The sequence below is a fragment of the Manis pentadactyla genome, chromosome 16 (genome assembly GCF_030020395.1).
Source record: "Manis pentadactyla isolate mManPen7 chromosome 16, mManPen7.hap1, whole genome shotgun sequence".
Taxonomy (NCBI): domain Eukaryota; kingdom Metazoa; phylum Chordata; class Mammalia; order Pholidota; family Manidae; genus Manis; species Manis pentadactyla.
The window spans coordinates 10,171,801-10,197,713 of NC_080034.1; the positions used below are offsets into that span (position 1 = coordinate 10,171,801).

A 25,913-nucleotide genomic window follows, 5' to 3' on the forward strand; every position below is an offset into this window, starting at 1 on the left:
AGCACATTCCTCTATCTCATTTTGTTTGACATCATGTGTTTCTTTGAATTAGGCTAAATAGTCCCTCCCAGTCTTGAAGGGTTGGCCTTGTACAGGAACATCTCTGGTAGACTGCCAGTGGCTGGTAACTTTGGTTGACTGGCTGAAGGCTATCTGAGCTGATGCCAGGGGTGTCTCAGGGCACACCAGGCTGTGGGTGTCCTGATGGATAGTCAGGTGACAAGGAATTGACTAGGGGAGTCTCAGTGTGTGTCACACTGAGGATGCCTTGGAGTAGGGGTTGGAGGCTGAAGGGTCAGGGAAGTCTTGGCATGTGCCATGTTGGTGCTGTCTTGAAGGGACTGCTGGATCTTGAGCAAGTGTGTTTGGGCTTCAAAGGGGATGTCTCAGGAGATGTTGGGAGCTTTTCTGGGCATCTGGACATTATTCCCATCCAAACTATCAATGTGTGTGAGGAACATAAACCATGGTGCTCCCAGCACCTGTGAACCTGGAGAGGGTTTAGAGGGTTTCAGCACTTCCCCCAGGTATTACAGCTTAATAAATTGACTTTCTTCACTTACTCACTTCCTTCACTGTCTTTTAAACAATATTTTTATTTCCCTCTGTGCTCCAGGGTAGGTGGATCTGTGCATGCATCCCTTAGTGATACGCCCCCTACTGCAGGTTGCTGCAGTGGGGCATGGGCATGCCATTACCATGTTGCCATCTTTCCTGCCATTTTATTTTAATGTGGTTTCCCTGTCCTTCATTGTGCAGAAGCTGTCCACTCAGCGCTTAGTTCTTCCACGGTAGAAATTGCTCTATATGTAGGTGTAGATTTGGTGTATATGTAAGAAGAGGTGTGTTTAGACTCTTTCTATGCCACTGTTCCGGATGGACCTTCCTTCGGTCCAATATTCATCCAGAAATATTGCTGAGTTCCTAATATGTGCTTCCTTGTCCCAGTTCAGATTTTGCCAAGGAGGAAAATGAACAAGAAAGGTCCTCTGAGAATATTTGATAAGAGAGATGTTTATTTCAAATTCCTAAGATGCATATTTCAAATATTTCAATAAAGAAAAGATTTTGAGGGTAGTCAATGATTCTTAAGAGTATATAGAGGCTCTCAGAACAAGCAAAAATTTGGGCATCACTGTGCGTCAAGACCTCTAGGGATGGCTGTCCCATCTTCACAGCCCTGCAGCAGTCTTCCTCCAATTCCTGAGAACTTTATGCAAGGCATGTCTGATTCTCAAAGGAAGGAGTACTCAGGTACTTTAGTCATAAGAGGAACTTTTTGATTATTAAAAAACCTGAAAATGGCTTGTTTACTGGGCAGAATCATGACACAAATCCACTTCACTCTTGGCAACCACAGTTCCAGGTGTTCTGTATGGCTTCATATGGATTCAAACACCCAGAACACAGGTATGTGTTAGCTTCAAGGCTGAAGCAAAGCAGGAATTTGAACCAATTTGCCAGAAACTTTTTTTAACCTTTAATTACCCTTTAATTGTTTTCTTAAATATCTTTCCTTCTGTAGTACATGATAATTCCAAAGCAATTTTCTTGTCAGCATGTTTTCCTTCTTATTTTTTCAAAAACTTGAGTGATGATAAGGGGAAGTGAAGTATATGCAATGGAAAGTTTTTGTTCTAGAAAAAGTTGTGCAGCTAGCATTCTGAGTTTTTAATTAAAAACTTTTTTTTGGAAATTGGAGAACTAAATTTGGACCTATGCTGATCGTAAAATTCTGGTGAAGTTCTAACTTCAACTGTTTGATGAGAAGCAACTTGCCAAATGAAGGCCAAGTTTTTTTGGTTGGCACATCTTCCTTAATGTTTTGCTACAGAACTAAATTGCTTTGTGATAATGGTTATCTCTTCTCACATACTCAGTTCTGTAGACAGCAACATTCTAGGCAGAGTTTCTGAATGGAAGCCCTGCTCTATCTATCTTAATAACTTTTCATTAAAGTACCTGTCTTCTACATAAACTTAAAACATAATTTATGGTAAAAAATTCTATTATCTAAAAATCTTTTGAAGTGTTTAGACTGCAGGTAGAGTTTTTTTAATATGGAGATATATTGAAACAGTTCAATAATTTGTATTATTATGTGGTTAGATAACACTTTTAAAGGTCATCACTTCCCTTCATGTGAGACAGTAACTTAGGGGAATCGTCTGCATTATGTTAGCAGTTTAAGATCCAATAAACCTACCTACAGATATATTTTGAAATAAACATTGGCAATTTTTTTTCTTTTGGTAAATGCTCATTTTCTAAGGAATAAGTGATCCTTGGGTTTCTTTCTAAATAATAGTTCAAACTCTGAGATCAACAAGATAGGAATGATTGCTATATAATTTGCAAATGTTCTGTTGTGTGTGGGAAACCTGGGGTTAGTCACAGTGATGTACTTTTCTAGAATGTTCCAAGACTTGGTATAAGTCGATAGGGTGAGGCTTAGGGTCATGAAAGGTTTGAAGGTTGTTCTTATGATCCTGTTGAGCCTTAGAGCTATGCAGAGGAAAAAGTCAGGTTACCACCAGGATGTGACTTTAAGTAAAAATAATCACTTGCATTCACCTTGTATTAGAAAAATTGATTTGAAAAGACAGATTCAGCTTGGAATCAAAGGGAGAAAGGCCTTTTATAGATAAAGAAGGTAAATGACCACACCTCACAAGGGTTTGTGTGCACTCTTACCAACCAATATTAGCAATATGTGGCTTGCTTTGACACCAAAGTCTTCCTCATTGACTTCCCCAAGTACCCTTTTAGTTTTATTGATTATATCATGAAATGAGTCCCCTAGCTGATAGTATACTTTTTTAATGACTTAGTTCTTACTTGCTTTTGTTAGTCTAGTCAGGAAAGAAGAAGATTTCAGAAAAAGTAATAAGTCATGGCTTCTAGTGGGTACTTATACTAGGCCTGGCCAATCTTATTGTATATTCCAATGTCCTCTTACTCTTCCTGGAGAAAGAGATTTCCACGTGGCCATCTTCTATCGGATGACATACCCAGGTTATGTTATCAAAACAGCAACAGACTATATGCGGTTTCCTGTTATGTGATGGTGTTCAGTGATAGTCATAAAAGTGCTAACTTTCTGTTCTTTCAATTGAGTTGGACAGCATTCATGGTTTCAGTTTCATTAAACAGAAGAATATACTGAAGGAAAAAAATGCTGTAAATATTCAAAGGCCTTGTCAAATACTAAAATGAGGAGTGAACTCCCCCCCTCAAGACAAAAGCATGAACTCCCTTATACCACTTACAAACCACGGGCTGGGAATACGGTGGCATTCCATGGACAGGATTCACGTTCCAGAAACTTCTGCCATGGAATACTGAATCACATAGCCTCTTTACTGACACACATTTCCCCAATATCATTTTTATATGTTTTTCTAATATGACTAATCACAGTGATTCTAAATTTTCTGGGTCAAAACCTTTGGTCAGAATCATAAATTCTTTAAGTTAGTGTAGATCTCAAGGCATCATTAGATTCAACACCCTCTTCCTTAGGTAGTGAGGTTTTTATAGTCCTATTTTGCCATCCCATTTACTGCACAACTAGAAAACAGTTATATTCAGGGACACATGTCTCCCCTGCTTTCCTTATTCTTATTTTTTTTCTTCCTTTGTCACATTTTCTTGTCCAACAGATTTTCATCTCTTGTGCATAATAATCAGAATAGTTGTTCCTTGGAGCCACTGGGAATAGTTAGTGTTTGTTTTTATAACCAGCCAATAGCTGAAGTTCAATGAACTCCTGAAGATAAAAAATCTTATTCTTAATTTTTTAGGTAGACATCAAACAGATTGAAAAACAACCTTAATTTCTCTCGATACTCATAATATTTTGTTTCCCCAATGATTTTACACCATTTACTAGAGAATCAATTTTCCCTAGATGCATAGGTGAAAAATCTGTATTGGACAAGAAATTAAAAAGCTTTATGCAATTGTTCGTAGCAACAACTGCCACACACTGGAAAACCCCTGGAAACCAGGCTTTACAAAGCGCCTGTAGCCGAACAACCCTGCAGTATGTGGACGTTCACCCGCGTCCCCATCACCTGTCTACTTTTCTTCACCTCCCAGGGTCTGCCGTGCCTCGCCCTTCAGCACACTTACAACTCTTGGCCTTTTTGCACAGTGTTTTGCCAAAGACAGGATGCTTTGTAAGCCCCATGCTTTTGGCTAGTAAAGAAGCACGTGTTTGTTTTCTGTCCCCACATTGCTTCCTGAATATGCCTATTATACTTCTCTCGATTTAGCTGTCAGTTCTCATTCTCATAGTCATTCTCTCCTTCCTCTCCTCCCTCCCCCTGCCTTTCTCTCTCTCCTCATCCACCAGCCCCTAAAAATAATGATCATGTTTTCAATCCATATGTTGCCAAAAAACACTAATCACCACGCAGAGTGGTAAACTGATATTCTCTAATTTATGTTTTTTGAACGCTTCTTTTCCACTTGACTGTTGATATAAGGGCAGAAAAATTTCTGCTTTGTAGAAATGTGGACTACATAGGCTTATGTAACTGTAACTTGAAGCTTGGCAGAAAGGGAGTCACTGCTAAATACCATTAATCTCTGTGTATGTGGCTGTGAGCAAGAAGTAGAATGTATTGCTCAACCTCCTTCACCCTCAGCATAGCAAGTATTTCTGGGGCAGCTGTTTCTTGGCCAGAGGGTATATGAACATACACAATTTTGCAGGAATATAATGTACAACTAGGCAGACTCTTATGAATGCCTACTGGCTTTTTCTGTATACGTAAAGGAAGCAGATGATTTCTTCTCACAATAAAATAATTTTCAGAGATTTTTCTCTTGGAGTGTCAAATGATAAGTTCTGGAAAAAAAAATCTACCATGCTAGAATTATAACATTGTAAGTTAATTATACTAATTAAAATTGGGTCAGGAAGGTCTCTGCACAGCTGCAGTGAAGTGAAGCATTTGAAATTGTGGACAAAGGCTAGCATCCTGCTCTATAAACACATGGCTGTCATTATGTCCCTGTCAACAGAAAGATGTGCAACCTCAGCTCTGATGTGTCCCAGAAAACACGTCGAGTAATCACGCAGGTAGCGAGTCTCTGCTTGGGCTCCTGAGAAATCTGTGTGCACTGTGGTTATTAATGATTTCTTGGCTACTCTACATGAGCCCTCATAGAATTACCTTTTTTAAAAAGTATATACAAAACAATCTCTAGCATATGCTGCTCTTTTGATGCCTTCATAGAAAAGATGAAAAGAAAAGACCACAGCCCTACTTATAATTCAAGTACTTTTAAAAGCCTGATAAAGGGTTTTCACTGGATAAATGAATCAAAGAAACTCAATCAAAAGAAACCGTGCTGATGACCAATGCCTGGCGCCTGTTCAGGAGGCCACAGAATGGATTTCTATGAAGTGTGCCCTGTTTTGCTGCTGAACATGGCAGGGGTAGAGGTCGTTTTGTCTCTCGCTCCAGCCTCTCTCTGATGGGAAGAGCACGTGGCCTGTGCCGAGGCTGGTGCCCTACCCCAAGCGCTGCTCCATCTCCGTCTGCCAGCACCAGTGCGTGTCACTTGCACCCTAAGATTCCCCTTCTTTAATGCAGCCTCGCAAATGCGCTTCCCAGAAAATGAGGACTCGGAGCAGAAAAACTGAGGACTGCGTGAGTGACTGAGGCGTCCCCGCTGGGGGCCTCGGGCAGGCTCCAGCCCTGCACCTCTCCGTGAGGAAAAGTGGGTCCAGTTCTCACTCGGCTCCTGAATGGCCAAGGGTGAAATTGTGCAAAATAAAGCACTTTATCCAGTTTCCCCACCGAATGGGCCATTTGATATGATTCATCTGTCTGGACATTGGGTGTAAGAAACTACAACCGTGAAAGGGAAATGGATAGTTACCTAAAAGTTGGCTACACTTCAAGATCCCAAAACGAGAGCAAAGAATAGCCTTCAGCAGAATGACTTTGTGGTGGAGGTTATCTGCTCAGAGTGATCTGTGGAAACATTCTTCTTTTTGGGAAAGTGTGGCAGCTGAGGTGATGAGATGGCTGGACTCTGAGGGAGGGGAGGTCCTGCTGTGAATTTGCTTCATTTTTACTCTGTGTTTCTGATCCTTCAGTTACTGGGAGGGGGGTCAGGCAGCAAGAGAAAGGCCTTCCACTTGGGCACACTGCCCAGTTTCCCTCTGCTCCCAGGAAGGAGAAGAGCAGAGAGGGGCTGCCACGTGAAAGCTCTGGGCCACCCGACGCCCACCTCCTCAGGCTCAGACTTGAGCACCACCGGGCACGCACTGAGCAGTTCTTATTAGAGGCATCAGATGGGCAGAGTTGGTACAGAAATAGATCTGACATTCAAATGTGTTCGGTTATATCATTCAAATGACAATTATGCATTATAAATTTGTATAAGATATAAAACTTCATCTGTAAATAGACCTGGCGAAGTTGACATTTGTATCCTCACAATTATTTCTCATCCTTCCCTGGGCTAATGCTGAATAAAATTATTGGCATGAATCCTTTCTTAAAAACAGCACTCTATTCCTTCCAAAATTAGAAGTATTAGTCACTAGACAGTTTGTCTAAAACTCATGACATTTTGCTACAGGGAGAAATATTACAAGTCTGGTCTTCTCAGGCCAGTGTTTGATCAAATGCCAGTGAGCCCTGCACACGGCTAATCTTCCTTTGATGGCTGTCTTGCTGTTCTTCGCTTTGGGAATTCTATGAGTGGATAAAAACATAAATCCTAAGACTACTTGCAGCTTTTATTTACCTTTATGATTCCTTGGCTAGTGATGTTCATGTATAATTATGTCTTAATATTATCTTTAGGATCAAAATTTGTGGTAACTGTCCCTCCAAGGGTCAGAGAATTCAGTGGGACTAAACTAAGTTGTGTCCTAGCTTTTCCCCACATTAATGACTTGGTACCGCTTCTCGGTGAACTGGGTAGGTTGTCCTTTCTCTTCCCCAGTTTACGGAACAGAAAGATATAAGTGGTCTCCTATAGCACCCCCTCATAACATGACCTTATGATTATGAAATAATATGGCCGCAAGTGATATCTCGACCTCCGATGAGATCATTATTTGCAAACATGACTTTAAATGCACAATTTCAAAACCCTAATTTACAATGTTCAGTAAATGTCTAATTGACTAATTAATATCAATTTTTTACATTGGATTACATTTTGCAGCCAGTTTACAAGGTTCACTGGGAAATTAGATCACTTAAAAGTTAGATGTTCCATAAGTACTGAACTTAAAAAGAATAATGAACAGGACATGTGGGTGTTTTCAAACACAGCAGTAATGTACACAGCAGTCTAACTCCTTTCTTTTGGGTCCCCGGACCTGATTCCAGTGTGCATGTGTGGGGGTGGGGGAGGGCTTCTTCCCACACACACCACGGAGCAATTCTCAAACACCAGCAGGGTGTCTGAGAGCTCGACTCAAGTTTCCGATGCTATCTGCCCGGAGACAGCACCAGATTCCCCAGGTGAAGGGCTCCATCCTACAGGACTGCCCTCTACCACCTCCCACTCCAGACGCCAGTCGCAAGTCCCAGGCTCTTCCCTGTGGTTCTGACCAACTGGCTACCAATTGGAGGTTCCCACGACCTCTCCCTTAGGTTCGATCAGTTTGCCAGAGTGGCTCACAGAACTCAGGAAAATGCTTATACTTATCAGCTTCATAAAGGTTACCGTAAAGGATACAAGTTAGCAGCCAGATGAAGAGAGACACAGGGCAAGCTCCCAAATAAAGGGGCGTCTGTCCTCGTGGCATTTTGCTCTCATCTAAAGAATACTTCACAATGACATCTACTTTGGTATTTCACCAAATATCTAGATACTGTGGTCTAGTCGAGACATAAATTAACTGTGACATTACCCTTCGAGAAGGGATATAAGTACTATTTCAGTAAAGCTCAAGGAATTTACTAGGAGATTGTTGATAAAGAATTTACCACATAATTCAACAGGAGGGTTCATGAGAGGCACTTGGTCTATCTGCTTCTTCAGGGAAATGTTGGTTTTTATCTTAGGTATACTGAATCACGTAACCAGTTAGTTTCTATTTTTGCATTGGCTGCAAGGAAGCTCAGAGCCATTACTTTGAGCAGCTCTAGAAAAGAATCTAGGGCCTTGAGGAATATGTTGTAAATGCTAACTTAGTCTCTTTGTCACCTTGATTGTCCTTATTTTAACATATCTACATATATGTGTGTGAGTATATATAATACAGTAAACATATATATTACATGTATTTTATGTTATATAAAATATATAAACATATATATTACATATATTTTTATATATTATATATTTAAATAAAAACATATTACATATATTTTGTTATATATAAAATATAAACATATTTTATATATTATGACTTATGTATCATATATTTTTACATATTACATATATAAATAAAATAAATATATACTTAATATAATATATAAAATACATTTACAAAAGGAACCATGTTTTGTTCACTGTTGAATTACCATCTTCTAGCACAGTATCTAGATTGAAACTGGTTCTAAATAAATATTTGTTGAATAAATAATGTATGTATTTTTATAAACCACCTCAAGTACACTTCAGAATAAAGTACAACATACTTACTGCATAAAATTATCTCCAAGTATATATATATAAATTCTCTATGAGTTTTAGAAATGCAATTCTAGATTTTAGAGGAAAAGGGATAATAGATAATGCTAGGCATTCATCTGAAAAGTTGACATAAACTCTGAGCTGGTTAAACAAAAGAATAGGAATTAAAGTGCTGACCTTCAATTCTAATCTTTGAAATTCTTCTCCTTTATTGAAAACTGTTTATGAAAATCAAGCTGGCCCGTCTTCTGGAGTTTGCTGGTTTTGGTGAGGAGGAAGGTATATTCATTCTTCAAGAGGCTGTTAGGCCTTTTTGATAGGAGGTTGCTACCAGAAGAATCATTTGCACCAGGAAATGTTTCTGTGTAGGGTTGAATGCTAGATGTTTCTGGCTGGGTGTTTTGAGGTGACTATACTCAAGTGGATTCAGCTCATGGATGAGTCTTATCAATTCAGCTGGTTTTAGGCATATATCTATTATTTCATCTGTGCCCAAGAATGCCTTAATATTCTCCTCAGCTTGACTACACTTTAGATAGGCTGGTTCTCAACTCTAGGCCTCTCACCTCCCTGACCTACATATTATATGATATAAAGGTACAAACAAGAGTCCAAACTAGGAGATAATTAGTAAGCTCACAATTAAAAAACAGTTGGTATTTTTACCTAGGTTGTAATTTTTACCACTATCACTCTAAATTATTTTTGTTTCAAGAGTCATGGCTATTGTTTAGTATGAGAAAATCCTTTCCCTTAATCACTGCTGGCTAAATACTGGCAATTTTTGAAAAATTCTTCTCATTCCAGTGGGCTTAGCTTCTTTCCCTGGGACAATGTTGAACTTTATCTGAGCAATCAACACACCTTTGGAAAACAGCAATAATCAAGAAATCCCCCCCTCCCTCCATGTTCTTGGAAACAACTTATTGCAAAAACCACCCTTCTGATATTAAGACTTTCAGATGTACCTCTTGTCTATTTACAACAAAGTCAGACAATAGACCCTCCAATTTTCTGTTCTTTGTCTCAGAAATTACTAGCCGGACTGTTTGTCTCCACTGACCAACCAGAACAAAATACTTGCTCACTTAACTTGGCCAAACTAGTTGGGCATCATGCTTTCCCTTGCCCTGGACTTGGGTCTATCCTTGAGTTTAAACAAGTGTTGGGAGATTAACAAAGCACCGGAAGGGGCACTACCTTCCCTAACTTTCCCTCTCCCAGAATTGCCCACAAAGAAAGACACTTCCTGTTCAGTCACCTGATCACACCACGTGATCAGCCCACTCTCCACGTCCAGTTCTTTCTAGTCTTGTTGATTCTTCTCTATAAAATAAGGGCCCTTCTGCCTGACGTCTGAGATGCCTGTAGATCTTACGGTCAGAGTGTTCCCCCTATTGCAATAGTGTCTCTGCCCCTAAAGCTACTTTCAAACAAACTCTTCACATAAAGGCCTTTCAAATAAACTCTCTCCTTAACCTAAGTTTGGACTTAGTCACAGAAAGCTGAAAATGATTGCCATTTTCATCAGTTGCCCAAATTCGTCCCTCTCCACATTCTGTGGTTCTCAGTTCTTAAATCTCTTCTCTTCTGTACCTACCCCAGTTACAAATTTAACTACAGAAGTACCTGATGGGGTGAGATGTCTTTTCATCATGGAAAGCTTCCTGTAGATCGACACACTGGAAACATTTGTTTCATATTCTTTGATGAAGTACTACAAATTCACAGAATTTAGTTAATTGATTTTGACATAGATAACTCTGGAATACTCACATTTAGGAAAACTAAAGCTTTTCTAAGACGTTGAAAATGATTCAAAATTTAAAGCCAATTGGAAAATTCAGGTTGTCTTCTTTCTTCTGTCTCTTGTGCAGGTAATAATAAAATTAGTGAAAAATTAACTACATTTAAAGAGCATTTGAAAAGTAAAGTAGGTGCAAGAAGAGACACACAATGGACTATAGAACCAATCTATTTAAGATAACCTGTTATTTTGGATCAATCATGTTTTCTGCTACAATCAGCTAGTGGTCTCAAGACCTCCTTGACAGCTGATATGTATTTTTCAGTTTTATGCCTCTGTCACTTGCCTGAAAAACATCTCCATTAGAACTTGCTTTTATTTGCATGGGAAACTTCATAATGTATGAGGAAGGGATAGAAACACCATGGTATCATAGGAATGGACCTAGAGTAGGAGTCAGAAGCCCTGGGCTAGATTATTGGGTCTGTCACTTACTTATAGTGATCTTAGCTCTCTTAACTTCCTCTGAGCTTCCATTTCTTTAGGATAACTAACTCCTGCTTCATGAGATGATGTTAAGGACAAAAAGAGAACATGGGTAATAACTTATTAATATTTAAATAATATTACTTGTTTCACATATGTATCTCATGTTTGATAGTGAGCTACCTAAAATAGGCCCTTATATGAACCGCTAACTTACAAGTAAACACAGAATAGTTGTTCAATAAACACTTGTGAGTGTGTGACTTGATAAGAATATATGACTATAAGCAAAAAATAAACTAAAATCCACAAATAATCCAACAAGCATCTTTTGTGTGAACATTATTGTGCTAGGTCCCTTAAGAGATACACAAATGGATCACGTATGAATCCTGTCCTCCAGGCACTTACAGCCCACCAGAGGTTATCAGAAATGTGTAGAAATAACAAGACGGAAGGTTTTTAAAGTCCTAAGAGAGGTACAGAAGCATTGCCATAGGAGTTCACAGGAAGAATTATTTCTAGGTTGGAAATTAATGGAAAAGTTCATGAAGATAGAATATGAGGTGTGTCTTGAAGCATAGGTAAAATTTGGATTTCGGGGTGGGGAGGGAAGAACTTCCAGTCCAGGGGCACAAAGATCCCGGCAGATCCTGGGTGCAGCGGGCTCCAAGGGAACCCTGAGGGAGGCTGCACCTCGAATTTGGCAGACGTGTATGTGCAGCAGGGACGCAGAAGGAGTGGACTGGGAGAGAGCGTCCTCAAAGTTAGGATTCCTTGAAGCTCATTCACCTGCATTTTTTCCTTATGGGCTAAAAAACAGAAAGCACCACCACAACTCGGCATCCTTCTTAGAAAAACCCAAAAATTTACCCTAACCGTACTCAATTCCTGGTTAGTTTTCATCTAATATTGAGTTGTTAGAACTAGAGGAAAATAGAAGTGAAAAATGTGAAGATTTTGTTTATGGCAGTGAGTACTACAGTTTTATTAAAAATATTAGTCTAATACACTGAATTTTTTTTAAACATATAGAGTTTGTTTTTAAACATATTGTAGGTACTTTTTCCAACAAGATTTTACAATTTGGAATGGGCAACTGGATACATGGTTTTCGGTCATTCTGCAGGATATTGAGGTGGAGCTGAGTATTATGAATTTTTATATATATGTGTGTGTGTACATACACATACACATATATATTTAGATATAATATTATAGAATGAGGAACAGAAATTTACTATTATTTCAGCACCAGAAAATCATCTTATAAATTTAATTGGCATTTAATATTACATTATAATTAGTATGAAGTTTATCTCTGAAAAATCAGTTCTTAGTTGGGTTTTATTCTTTTTTGCATAACGATGTCACTTTCATTTTTAAAATCTGATTAAAAAGGTACTTCTAACATCTTTTCATGGAGAATGCTTGTGAACACCTGACAGGGTTCAGCCGGAGCCTGCAGTTCCTAAGGCTCTAGGTTAGTGGTGCCGGTGAGCCTCATGGCCACAGGGCGCGGTCCCCAAGGTCATGCGCAGCAGCCCACTTGAGTTCCTGACAGATCACAGCAGACCCCACAGCTTAGGGTCAACTGCAAACTAGTCTACATAAACAGTCTAGGGATTTTGAAGACCCCATTCTCCTCTCTATTCCCCTGGCCTTCCTCAGACTGGAAAACAAAATCTCACCCTCCAGTAAAGGTGACGAAAGAGCGAAAATCCTTCGCACCTCGTTTTCTTCACAGCAGCTCCGAGGAAGCAGGAGCCATCCCCACCAGTGTGGCTTTGACACTAGAGGGGACACGAGGGACTGTTCTGCAGTCGGCTCACCCCAGACTGCCCATCACTCAAACCAGAGATAAAGCTGCGGCCAAATGCATCACTCCCCGCTTTTCCTTCTGCTAAAGAACATACAGGTAAAGTTTTTGAAATTCTGAATAAGTTCATTACTTGTGAAAATAAACATTTTCTCTGCATTTTTTTGTATGATAACTTACTGTTTTTTATGAGTAGTTTGTATCTTTTTGCTTCAAGATAAAAAAACATAGCATTTATGTAAGAGTATGATGGCAGCAGACTTCTGACAAGCCCCATTTACATTGTTCCAAAGGCTATGTGAGTGGAAAATACAGAAGCACTATATAAACCTACTATTACATTTGAGAGATCACTAGCCTCAAAGGAGTAATAACATAGGCTATTAAAACGGTGAATACATTTTCAGTATCTGTATTGAAAAAAACTATAAATATGTACACTTCCATTCAACACACCCCAAATAAAATGCACCAAAAAACTGATATGTAGACAAAAGTTTATTTACACCATACAACATTTTAAATATTTTTTTACACAGTTGCAGCAAAGAAAGCTACTCAGAGCTTTCTAGAGAAAACTGCAATAATAAAGATGTGAAATATATTATTCATATAAAAGTGAGATTATTACTTTATTGCATTTAAAGCAATGAAGAATGTAGCTCAACAAACATTCATTTAATGACAAAAACTTTGCTTTTTATATTATAAAGTAAAAAGTGTAGTAATGGCCAAACAGACTGTTATAAACTTTAAAAACTGCATAAATATATACATTGTGCTTCATGGTGAAGTTTTTTGAAAACTAAACCATATGAAGCGGTTACAACATGAATCGTTGCTTGAGGTTTATCTATAAAGATTACCATACAAATCCATTCCACGGGTACTTACAACACAGGATGGTCAGAACTATACACCTGGTCCTCTCTCCACTAGCCTGGCTAGCGAGAAGTTACCATATGCAGACGCCACTGACATCTGGCACATGAAGGTCCTGACGTAGGATAGTCACACTGTCCAGATAGAAATGCCAGGCTTCCCAAGTCTTAAGTGTCAGTGCAATAAATTGTTTTGTATCCACCTCAGTCCATTCTGATTTTGTTAAACTTCTGTTTGAAAGTCACCCTCTTGCACGTCCAGAGGCAGATTCAGACACTTCTCCCACTCAGCCGGCCTCAGTTCCAAAGCGTCCTTTGCCTCTGTGTCTAAGACATTGATTGTGGTGTAATGTTGGTATTCACTGGGGTTTTTGAAAGTGTCCCATGGATTCTTGTTTGGTGCTGGGGTTTCCTGTTGAGGAGAGAGGAGAAGAGTCACTTAATGGTGGTGTAATTGCTGCTTGTTGACGTTTCCAGCGAGACTGCATGTGTGTAACCTTAACCCAGTTTAAATGACTCAGAGATGATATGAAATTGCGGCCAGCTGCAGGGAGTGGTCTTGATTTCAGTTTTGTTTTATTGAACAAACGGATGAACACCTTCTTTAAGTCGTCCTAAAATTTTCGAGCAATCAAAAGCGACCAATAGTATGGAAGGCAAAGTAGATGACGTTTGGTGTTGGGGATCTATTGAAATGCCAGCACGGCCGCTTCAGGTAGGAAGCAGCATTAAGCTGGTACTGTGATTAAATGCAGAAAATTGAAGTGTTTTTAGAAGAATCTTTGGGAAAGATAAGGTCTGAAGATACGTAATGGAGCATATTATGTAATAATAAAATCAGTTACCCAAATTGGCCATATTTTGTAAAATTTTAAGTCACTATGCTTGCTTAGTTTTTCTCCAAAACTACCCTTTTTAGACTATTAAAATGCTGTGCTTACTTTGTATAATCTATTTTTTTTCTGTTGTGCATTCCACAATTTTCCATGTATTTGGGTGGCACACTGATTTGGCAAAAATCATTTTTGCCTTTAAAGAGCACAGCTTTTTGGAAAATATATCTGGCAATGTAAGGCCTTAAGGTAAAAAGAGTTCACAAGCCACCATTCCCTCTAATGTTTCATAGTACACACCCTCTTATCACCTAAGATTTAAGATCTACCTAATTATGATTTCATCCAGGCCTTCTATGTTGTAGGTGCTCAATAAATATGAGTAGACATAATTTGAGGATTCTACAGTCTGATATTTCACTGAGATTTAGCCATGGACTTGCTTTATTTTAAATAAGTGTTGTTTGAAAGATTTCTGTAAAATGAGGACATTTGAATGGAATAGACTAAACTGAGTCACATCAAAGGACAAGAAGGAAATCATGATAGAAAACTCTTTGGAAAAAATTAAAATAACCCTAATTGTTGAATGGGTTCTTTACACCCTTCCCATTGGCGGATGGTGCTTGCAAGCTACTGAACTTCTGCCTGCCCCAAATTATCACCTTCAACTGATTATGATCAGTTATCAAGGGGAACATAAAACAGGTAAGTGAGTTATTATATGGGTTCCACTCAATATATTAAAAATCATTCTCAAGTATGGATGAGCAAAAGAGACAAATTAAATAAATATTTATTACAACTAGAAATTAAATTATTAAAATCCTGAATACATTTGATGTTTTCAGCACTTACAACCCTTAATTGTGACAATAGTAAAGATATAATAAAAAGATAACCTTTAGGATATGTTCAGGGGAGTAAGTCTGATCTAGTCTAATATCCCAAAGTCTCATGAACTGTAGTCTTTTAACTCTCCCCTTCTTATTTCCCCCTCTCCTTTCTGGCCTCATTTCATCCAATATTTATCTATCAGCTACTCTGTGCTGGGCATTTTATTAGGCACTAGAGACAATAATATGATACTTCAAATACAGAAAAGCAGCACAGTCCACTGGGGAGCATAGGATTTAAATTCTGATACATGCAGGTCCAAATTACAATTACTCAATTTCATATGAATGTGAACTTGAACAATTTACTCAGTATCTCTGTACCTCAACTTTAATATTTGCAAAACAGAGATATATGCTTTGTATTACAGACCAAAGGAGTTAGAAAAATGTGCAGATAATCACCTACTTTGTAAGATTGCAAAAATAAAAGAAATGGAGGGGCCTAGCATAATGCCTGGTATTTAATACATGCCTACTATGTAGTAACCATTATTATAAAAGTGTTTATAGTTAAATGGGGGTGTAAAAGATATACTTGTATCTATATCTATGATCTGGGAAAGATGCTGTGTGAGCTCAGAGGAGGGTGGAGATATGGCTTTGTTTTGTGGAAAGCACATAACCTTTTCTGAGAAAAGTGACGTTAGGGCTGACATGGAAGAATGGGCTGGGTCATGAAGACATGTCTTGTTGGTGGTTGAGGGGCTGAACAGGCACACACACTGAGAAGTAAAAATCCAGAGGGCATGGAGATGGTGCAACTCTGAAAAAAATTACCAACTTGTTTTAGTTGGAGTGATCAAAAAGAGCAGAAAAAAACAAGTCAGAAGGTGAACTGAAAGCCAGATCATAAGGGAAACTGTGCTAGGTTACTCAACTTGGAATTTATTTTGCAGACAAGGGGGAATGATTGAACATTTGGGGGGTACTACCATGACCTAAATCATCAATCACCAACTGAAAGGTTCACTGGTATCAATTCCACTGAATCAAGCCTCAGAGTGGATTTATCTTAGACAAGGGCTATGTCTAAAAGAGCTTTCTGGGAATCCTACTTTGACAGAAAGTTCAATTATTTCACTCCTAAAAGGATTCAAGATATGTAAAGTGTTAGCTCATTTGCATTGAAAATAGGGGTTCTGTTATGTTTGGTATGAGTGATTTTTCCTTTTATATTTTGAAGATCAAGCACCACAGATACATGATCTAACATGGCCAATTTAAAGCTTTGTCAGAGTGTCTAGATTCTAATCAAAGACTATTATTGTCTATATATAACTGATCGAATTTCTGAGAGAGTATATTAGTGGGTGATAAGTAATAAGGTAGGCTTTCTTGTTCACCTTCTCTGGCATCCCACAGTACCCCTGGGTGAACTGTGGCTCTCGCCATGGTTCACAAATGTGTGGACAGACCTCCCCTGCTTCTTGAGTGGTGAAGAATTGCACCCAGCAATCAGGGTGGGGCGGGGATCCGCAGGGAGTGAGGATGGCTAGTAGTCAGGGGATGGTGCTTGTAAACTACCAACCTTCCTATGTGGTTTGGTGTGATAAGAGGGGAGCCTACAGACTAACCCATAGGGAGGTGCAATGTTTTCAATGGTTCAAGTGAATGATAAACTGTGGAACAGCCCAAGGGGGTCACTGAATTTGACAGTGAGAGCTACAGGGGCTAAGAAAGGCTTCAGTGAAGGCCTGAATTTTATGATATAAATTTCAGAGTAAGTATAAATTCTTGAATTTATATAGCTGTTTTGTTTTTGTTGTTGTTGATGTTTTTAGTGTTGAGCTCAAGTAAAGAATAGAGAATATGTAATTAAACTGAAGCCTGTGTGATAAAGGCCTAATAAATTGTAAAGTCAACTGATAGGAGGCATGCACAGTGCACAAAGAAGACACCCTTTGAATGCCTATCCCTAGTGGTGGGGACTAGGGGTTTGTTTCTGGTCCCCACAGGACTCCACAACAAATGGAAAGACAGTTCTTGGCAGGCTATCACCCCCAGGGCACTACACAGACAATAGACTGAAACTCCTCAGTCTTTCTGTGATCACTCCCTCAAAATGTGAGAGAGCTGTTTTGCCTAATACATAGAAACAAATGCAGAGAGTCAAGCAAAATGAAGAACCAAAGGAATTTGTCCCACATGAAAGAACAAGGTAATACCTGAGGAAAATACCTTAAGTGAACAGAGATAACTAATTTATCTGATAAGGAGTTGGACATAATGGTAATAAAGATGCTCATCAACCTTGGAAGAAGAATGGGTGAACACAGAAAGAGCTTCAATGAAGAGACAGAAAATATAAGAAAGTACCAAAGAGAAGTCACAGAGCTGAAGAACAAATAATTGCACTGAACAATATGCTAGAGTAGTTCCAACAGACCAGATGAAGCAGATAGAAGATCAGTGACCTGGAAGACAGGGAACTCAACAAACACAGCAGAAAAAATAAAAAAGAATTTTAAAAAGTGAAGATATTTTCAGGGTCCTATAGGACAACATCAAGCAGAGCAATATTAGCATAATAGGGGAATCTCAAAAGAGAAGAGAAAAATGGACAGGAAACTTCTTATTTGAAGATGTAATAGTTGAAAAGTTCCCTAACCTGTGAAGGAAACAGACATCATCCAGAAATCCTAGCGAATTCCAAATAAGATGAACTCAAAGAAAGTCACACCAAGACATTATAATTCAAAGGTCAGAAGTTGAAAACAAGGACAGAATCCTAAAAGTAGCAAGAGAAAAGCAATTTTTTCTATCCAAGGGAACCCTCTTAAGACTATCAGCAGATTTTTCAGCAGAAACTTTGCAGTCCAGAGGGAGTGGCATAATATATTCAAAAGGCTGAAAGCAAAAAATTTCCACCCAAGAATACTCTACCCAGCAAGGTTAGCATTCAGAATTAAAGGAGAGAGAAAGAATTTTCCAGAGTAGCAAAAACTAAACGAGTTCAGCACCACTAAACTGGACTTACAAAAAAATATTAAGGGGACTAGTTTAAGCTAAGAAGAAAGGGTACTACTCAGTAACAAGACAACAAATGAAAGTAAAAGTCTTACTGATAAAGTAAATATAAAGTAAAGGTAGTGGACCCATCACTTGTAAAGCTAGCAAGAAGGTTAACAAAATATATAAAAATAAAAAAGATGTAAAATGTGTCATCAAAAAACATAAAACATAGGAGGAGGAATGCAAATGTAGAGTTTTAGAATGCATACAAGTTAACTTCCTATCTACTTAATATAGATTGGTGTATATCTATATATAGGCTTATATATGTAAGCCTCATGGTAGCTGCAAAGACATATAGTTTATACACAAAATAAAATCAGAATAAGCTCTGAACATAACACTAAAGGAAGGCATTGAATCACAGGGAAAAGAGCAAGAGAAGAAAGGAACAGAGAAGAACTACAAAACAGCCAGAAAACAAATAACATACGCATCTATATAGCTACTTTAAGTGTAAATGGACTAAATTTTCCAATCGAAAGAAAGAGTGGCCAAATGGGTGAAAAAACAAGACCAATCTATACACTGCCTATAAGAGACTCACCACAGATGTAAGAACACACAGACTGAAAGTGAAGGTATGGAAAAAGATGTTTCATGTTAATTGAAACCAAAAGAAAGCTGGGATAGCTATACTTATATCAAACAAAATAGTCTTTAAAACAAAGACTGTAATAAAAGACAAAAATGGGCATTACCTATCATATACAGGGGTCAATTCAGGAAGAAGAAATGACATTTGTAAATATTTATGCACAGAACATAAGAGCACCTAAATATACAACGCAAATATTCACAGATCTAAAAGGAGAAATTGACAGCAATACAATAATAGAAGGATATCAATGGATAGATCATCCAAACATAAAATCATAAGGAGAGATGGGAAAAGATGGAGGGGTAGGAAGGCAAGGCAGAAACCTCCTCCCACACACACCAAGGAAGCAACTGCAGCAAAACACATAACCCTGAAAATGACCTGAAGACTGCAGAACAGACCATCTACACCTGGTGAAGAAAAGAAAACCATACAGAGAAGGGTAAAGTGGCAGAGCCATGACTGATCCAGACCCAAGCCCCTTCCCCATCCCAGTCCACTAGTGGGAGGGAGAAGAATGCACTGGGTTGGGAGTAAATGCTCAAGAACCCTGCACACCTGGCCCTGGAGATCTGCTCGGGGAACATGAGTGTACACCGCATTGGGCTTTGGTGATTAATAGGCTGGACACCAGGGAGAGTCAGAGCACTCTGGGAGGCTGAGAATACTACCACTGTGGAGGACAGGCATGCTCCACTGCTCCTGCTGAGGCCCAACACATGGGTGGCAGTTTGAAAGACTGACCAGGAGCAGGAAGGATGCCACTGAGACCCAACACAGAGGGGGCAGTTTGAAAGATTTACCAGCAATGGGAAGGGTGCCAGAGGGGTGGGGGTTGGCTGGAGAAAGGGCAGGAGGATAATGCTTCCTCAGCATTTCCTCAGCCCAACTGTTCAGGCACTCATGGGACCCAGCCCCAAATGCTCCATTCTTCTTGTTGGTAGCTCAGGCCTAAGGCCATTCACTGTACACCCACCCACCTGCCAGGCCTGCTCTGCCCAGCAGCCATCAGGCTTTACTTCCTGACAGGTAGAGGGAGGCCTTCGCAGCTTTCCCAGCCCTCTCTCAGCCCAGCCAGTGAGGTGCCTGGGGGAGCCAGCATGAAGTTCTCCTTTCTCCTCACCTGTTGCCCAGCCCTGTGCAGCTGCTCTGTATGCCTTGCTGGCCCAGCAGCACCTCCACTGCTGCCCAGCAGACAGAGGGTGGCCCAGCCCACAGTGATCCCAGTAGAAGTGCCAGCCGCATGGCTCACAAAGGGCCTCTGCTGACAGAGATCAGCCACTGCTGGCAGATGGGCATAAAGGAGCCCCACCCACAGTCCCCCAGCAGCAGCTGCAGAGGGGAACCAGGCACAGGTAAGCACAGAGTCCTGAGCTTCTGGGCACTTTGGAACACGTTCCTCATAAAGCCATTACTCTCCAGACCAGGAGGAATAGTGGATCCATCTGGTACAAATGAAGAAACATAGAAACCCAGACAAATTGAGGAGACAGAGAAATATGCTCTGAACTAAAGAACAGGGTAAGACACCAGAAAGAGGGCTAAATGAGATGAAGATCCCCAATCTTCTTGATAAAGATTTCAAAGTAACAGTAATAAAGACTGACCTGCAGGAAAAAAAATAATGATCTCAGAGAGAACTTCAACAAATAAATAGATTTGAAAAAGAACCACTAAGAGCTGAAGGATACAGTAACTGAAATGAAAAATACACCTGAGGGATTAATAATGAATAATAGATTGCTGCAAGTAGAAGAGACAATCAATGAGATGGAAATTAGAGAGCAGGAAGGAACACAATGAAGTGAGGAACAAAGAGAAAAAAAGAATGTCTAAAAATGAGAGGATGCTGAGAGCTGTGCGATAACTCCAAATGAAACAATATTTGCATAATAGGTGGACCAGAAGAAGGAGAGAGACAAAGGGGTAGAAAGTCTCTTTGAGGAAATAATTGCTGAAAACTCCCTCAATCTGAGGAGGGAAAAAGACACCCAGGTGCTGGAAGTGCAGAGCACCCCTAACAAAAGGAATCCTAGGAAGACAATACCAACACATCTAATAATTAAAATGACAAAGATTAAGGATAAAGAGAGGGTATTAAAGCAGCTGAAAAAAAATTTCTTATAAGGGAAACCGTATCAGGCTATCAGCAGACTTCTCAGCAGAAGCTTCACAGGCCAGAAGGGAATGGTATGAAATATTTAATGTACTGAAACAGAAGAACCTTCAACCAATAATCCTCTACACAGATTCAATGTAATCCCTATCAAAATACCAATGGCATTTTTCAGTGAACTAGAGAAAATAATCTTAAAATTCATACGGAACCACAAAAGACCCTGAACAGCCAAAGCAATCTTGAGAAAGAACAAAGCTTTTCGTATTATGCTTCCTGAATTCAAACTATACTACAAAGCTGTAGTAATCAAAACAGTATGGTATGCCACAAGAACATATCCATACATCAATGGAACAGAATAGAGAGCTCCAAAATAAAGCCACGCATGTATGGTCAATTAATACATAATAAAGGAGCCATGAAAAAAGAATGGGAAAAAGTCTCTTCAATAACTGGTGTTCAGAAAACTGGACAGCTACTTGCAAGAGAATGAAACAGGATTACTGTCTAATTCCATACACAAAAGTAAACTTGAAATGAATAAAATATCTAAATGTAAAATCATAAAACTTTTAGAAGAAAACATAGGCAAAAATCTCTTGAATATAAGCACAGGCAATTTTTTCCTGGATACATATTTTCAGGCAGGGGAAACAAAATGAAAAAAAAACAAGTGGGACTAAATCAAACTAAAAAGCTTCTGTACAGCAAAGGTCACTACCAACAGAACAAAAATCCACCTGCAGTATGGGAGAATATATTTGTAAATGATTTAACCAATAATGGGTTAACATCCAAAATATAAAAAGAACTCATGCAACTCAACATGAAAACAATAACGCAATTAAAAAATGGGCAGAGGACCTGAACAGACATTTTTTCCAAAGAAGAAATACAGATGGCCAACAGGCACATGAAAAGATACTCCACATCGCTAATAATTAGGGAAATTCAAATCAAAACCACAATGAGGTTATCACCTCATAGCAGTCAGAATGGCTACTATCCAAAAGATAAGAAATAACAGGTGGTGAGGATGTGGAGAAAAGGGAACCCTCATGCCCTGTTGGGTTGTAAACTGGTGCACCCACTAGGCAACACATTATAAAGGTTCCTCAAAAACTAAAAATAGAAATACCATATAACCCAGAAATTCCACTTCTAGGAGTTTACCCAAGGAAAACAAAATCTCTGATTTGAAAAGATATATGTCCCTATATGCATTGCCACATTATTTACAGTAGTGAAGATATGGACAGAACCAAAGTGTCCATCAATAGAAGAATGGATGAAGAAGGACTGGTACATCATATACACAATGGAATATTAATCAGACATAAAAAATCCTGCCATTTGTTACAACATGGATGGACCTACAGGGTCATATGCTCAGTGAAATAAGCCAGGTGGAGAAAGATAAATACCATTATGATTTCACTTATCTGTGGAATCTAAAAACAGAACAAAACAGAATGAGCAAAACGGCAGTAGCCTCATAGACACTGAGAAGTGACTAGTAGTTAATATGGGGAGGGTTTGGGGTGAGTAGGTTTGAGAGTAGGGGGATAAAAGGGCACAGAAATTTCACTCAAAATATAAATTAGTCACAGGGATGAAAGTACAGCATAGAGAATATAGTCAATAGTTCTTTAATATCTCTCTATGTTCACAGATAGTAATTGCACTAGTTGGGGTGAGGATTTAATAATGTGTATAACTGTTGAACCACTGTGTTGTATGCTTGAAACCAATATAGTGCTGTGTATCAATAATGCTTCAATTTAAAAAGGGAAAAAAAGAGGAAATCAATAAGGAAACACTGGTCTTAAATGACACATTAGACCAGAAGTACTTAATAGACATATACAGAACATTCCACCCAATAGAAGCAAGATACACATTCTTCTCAAGTACACATAGAATACTGTCTAAGATAGAACACATATTAGGCTACAAAATAATTCTCAATACATTTAAAAAGACTAAAATCATATCAAGCATCTTTTCAGATCACAATGGTATGAAACTGGAAATCAATCACAGAATGAAAACTGGGAAAATCACAAATATGTGGAGATTAAACAACATGCTACTAAATGAAGAAATCAAACATGAAATAAAAAATACCTTGAGACAAATGAAAATGAAATACAACATACCAAAAGCAAGGGGATGCAGCATAAATGGTTTCACCAGGAAGTTCACAGGCCTACCTCAAGAAACAAGAAAAATCTCAAATATTCTAACTTTATACCTAAAGGAAATAGAAAATAACAAAGTCCAAAGGTAGTAGAAGGAAGGAAATAATATAGATAAAATGGAAATATTTGAAATAGAAACTACAAGGACAATAGAAAAGATCAATAGAAACTAAGAGCTAGTTCTTTGAAAAGAAAATTAATAAAATTAAACAAGTTAGAAAAAAAGAAGTTTCCAATAAATAAAACCACAAACTAAACAGAGGAATTTACAACTAATACCAAAGAAATACAAAGGATCATAAGATACTACTATGAACAATTATATGCTGAGAAATTAAACAACTTAGAAGAAATGGATAAATTCCTAGAAATATACTATTTTTAAAGACTAAATTATGCAGAAATTAAAAATCTGAACAGACTGATTACTAGCAAGGTGAATGAATCAGTAATCAAATACCTCCCGAGGAACAACAGTTCCAGAGCAGACAGCTTCACTGGTAAATTCTACCAACTATTCAAAGATTTAAAAATGTATCCTTTTCAAAGTCTTCCCAAAATCAAGAGGAGCGAACCCTTTCAAATTCATTTTATGTGGCCAGCATCACCCTAATACCAAAACCAGACAAGTATACCACAAAAAATAAAATTAAAGGCCAATGTCCCTGTTGAACACATATGCAAAAATCCTCAACATACACATACAATGGAATACTGCTCAGTCATAAAAATGGATTAAATTTTTCCATTTGTGGCAACATGCATGGACCTTGAGGGTATTATGCTAAGTGAAGTAAGTCAGAAAGACAAAATTCATGACTTCTTTATATGTGGAATCTAAAAAGCAAAACAAAGAAAATGAAACTCATACATGCAGAGAACAGACTGGTGGCTGCCAGAGGGAAGGGCAGCTTGTGGGGGTTAGTGAAAGGGGAGAAAGGGGTCAAGAGACACAAACTTCCAGTCATAAAGCAAATGAGTCAGGAGGATGTAAGGTACAGCATGGTGACTATAGCTGATAATATTATGTGGTATATTATGGAACATTATATTGTGATGGGGGGAAACTGGACTTACTGGGGTGCTCATTTTGCAGTATATACAAATGTTGAACCATTATGTTGCATACTTGGATCTAATATCATATATGTTAATTATATCTTAATAAAAAATTGTAAACTCAATATAAGCTAATATACATAAAGCTTCAAAAAATGCTAATTTGGTCTTGGGCTGTATAAACAGAAATGGAATGTTAGCTGCATATGAGATTTAGAGCCACCCACAACCCAGCTGGTCTGCCCAAGCATTTCCCAAAGTTCATGTGTCCAGGAGCAGGCTGGCTATCCCTTCTGGGTAAGTCCCTTCCATCATCCAACCATCCTCTTTTCCTCCTTCCTACTCCTCTTTCCTTCCTTCTTCCAGTTTACCACTATTGGGGACAAACTGCAAGAGAATATGTTTATTTTATATTCTAAAAGAGCAAGAACTTGGAGAAACTCCTTCATGGAAAGAGATCTTGATGGAGAATCATTTGTGAGACACGCTCAAAGTAAGAGTTCTTTCAATGGCACCTTTTCTTTGTAGTGTAACTTAAGTGTCCTGCCTGGAAGCAGGGAAATGGACTAAATGGTCTTTTGGGTTCCTTTGATTCCTAAAATTCTACATAATTTCTATCATTTGCAGTGGTAGGCAGGTGGTATGAATTAGTAACCAAAAAAAAAAAAAGAAGAGAGAGGAAAAAAAAGACTTGGTGATTTGTTTTGGAAATGTCTTTCACCACCCAATTATGCAAATTTTCATTAGCAGTGTGCCACTATGAATTATATGACTGAATTTAGGATAATGATCTCCCTCATAAAAATGCTCATTATTAATCAAAACTGAATAAGGAACTCTTTTTTTTTTTCTGTTCTCAGATATTTAGGACAATAGTCAGCAGCGATGACAACTCAATCTTCCCTAGGCTTAACCTTCCAAATGATAAATATTTATAAGCCTTTTCAAGAAGAGGCATGATGTGGCAGAGATGTGGTATAATCAGGAGACTACTTTGGATGTCAGGAGACTGAGATACAGACATTTGTGCCATTAATGATTTAATACTCAGACCATACAAGTTATAATCCTATGATAGCAGTCAACCAGCTGTATCTGCTGCATGAGCCTTTCAGATGTGTAAACACAACCCTCTCCTGTTTTTCTTAAATAAAACAATTTTCTTCATTTTGACGTTAGCTTTCAGTATTCTAAAATGAGTAGGTAATGTGCTGAAGTCTAATTTCAATGGTACAAGTCTCATTTGCCTGCTAACTGAATATTGACAGCTCAATATTAGGAGGAACGTATGAGAAAGAAGTACTCACTATGTATAAATGTCTTCATATGCATAAGCATTGTGTTAGTGATAACAAAAAAATGCATGATTCTTGCTGTAAGAAGGAATCTTTTTCCATTTTCCATTTTCATTGGAATGCCTGGCATTTTAAAGTCATAAAATGTAATTATATGTAATAGTTATGTATATAATAATTATATATAATAATAAAATATAATTATATACATATATGAAAAGTATCTTGAGTTGTTACCTGAATCACATAACTCAACTAATTCCAATGAAAGCATGTTTGTATCTGTGAGCATTTGAAATATGAATGAAATATTTAAATATTCTGTCATTTTAAATTTGCCCC

At 38.4% G+C, this 25,913-nt stretch overlaps 1 protein-coding gene and 1 long non-coding RNA gene across 5 annotated transcripts in view; one reads left to right on the forward strand and one right to left on the reverse strand.

The window, feature by feature from the left end:
- LOC118927723 (uncharacterized) overlaps positions 1 to 25,913 on the forward strand; it is a 79,732-nt gene that overhangs the window by 17,195 nt on the left and 36,624 nt on the right. Inside the window, exon 2 of one of the 2 annotated variants that reach the window (XR_005030938.2) lies at positions 12,600 to 12,770. This is a non-coding gene — a long non-coding RNA (uncharacterized LOC118927723). The remainder of the gene's footprint in view (positions 1 to 12,599; positions 12,771 to 25,913) is intronic. The other variant, XR_005030936.2, reaches the window with a different exon arrangement.
- ADGRB3 (adhesion G protein-coupled receptor B3) overlaps positions 13,093 to 25,913 on the reverse strand; it is a 669,309-nt gene continuing 656,488 nt past the window's right edge. For 2 of the 3 annotated variants that reach the window (XM_036916253.2, XM_036916255.2), the window contains one exon: positions 13,131 to 13,964. In XM_036916253.2, the coding sequence (XP_036772148.2) occupies positions 13,776 to 13,964 (189 nt within the window). In that variant the 3' untranslated portion in view covers positions 13,131 to 13,775. Of the gene's footprint in view, positions 13,965 to 25,913 lie in introns of all 3 variants that reach the window. The other variant, XM_036916256.2, reaches the window with a different exon arrangement.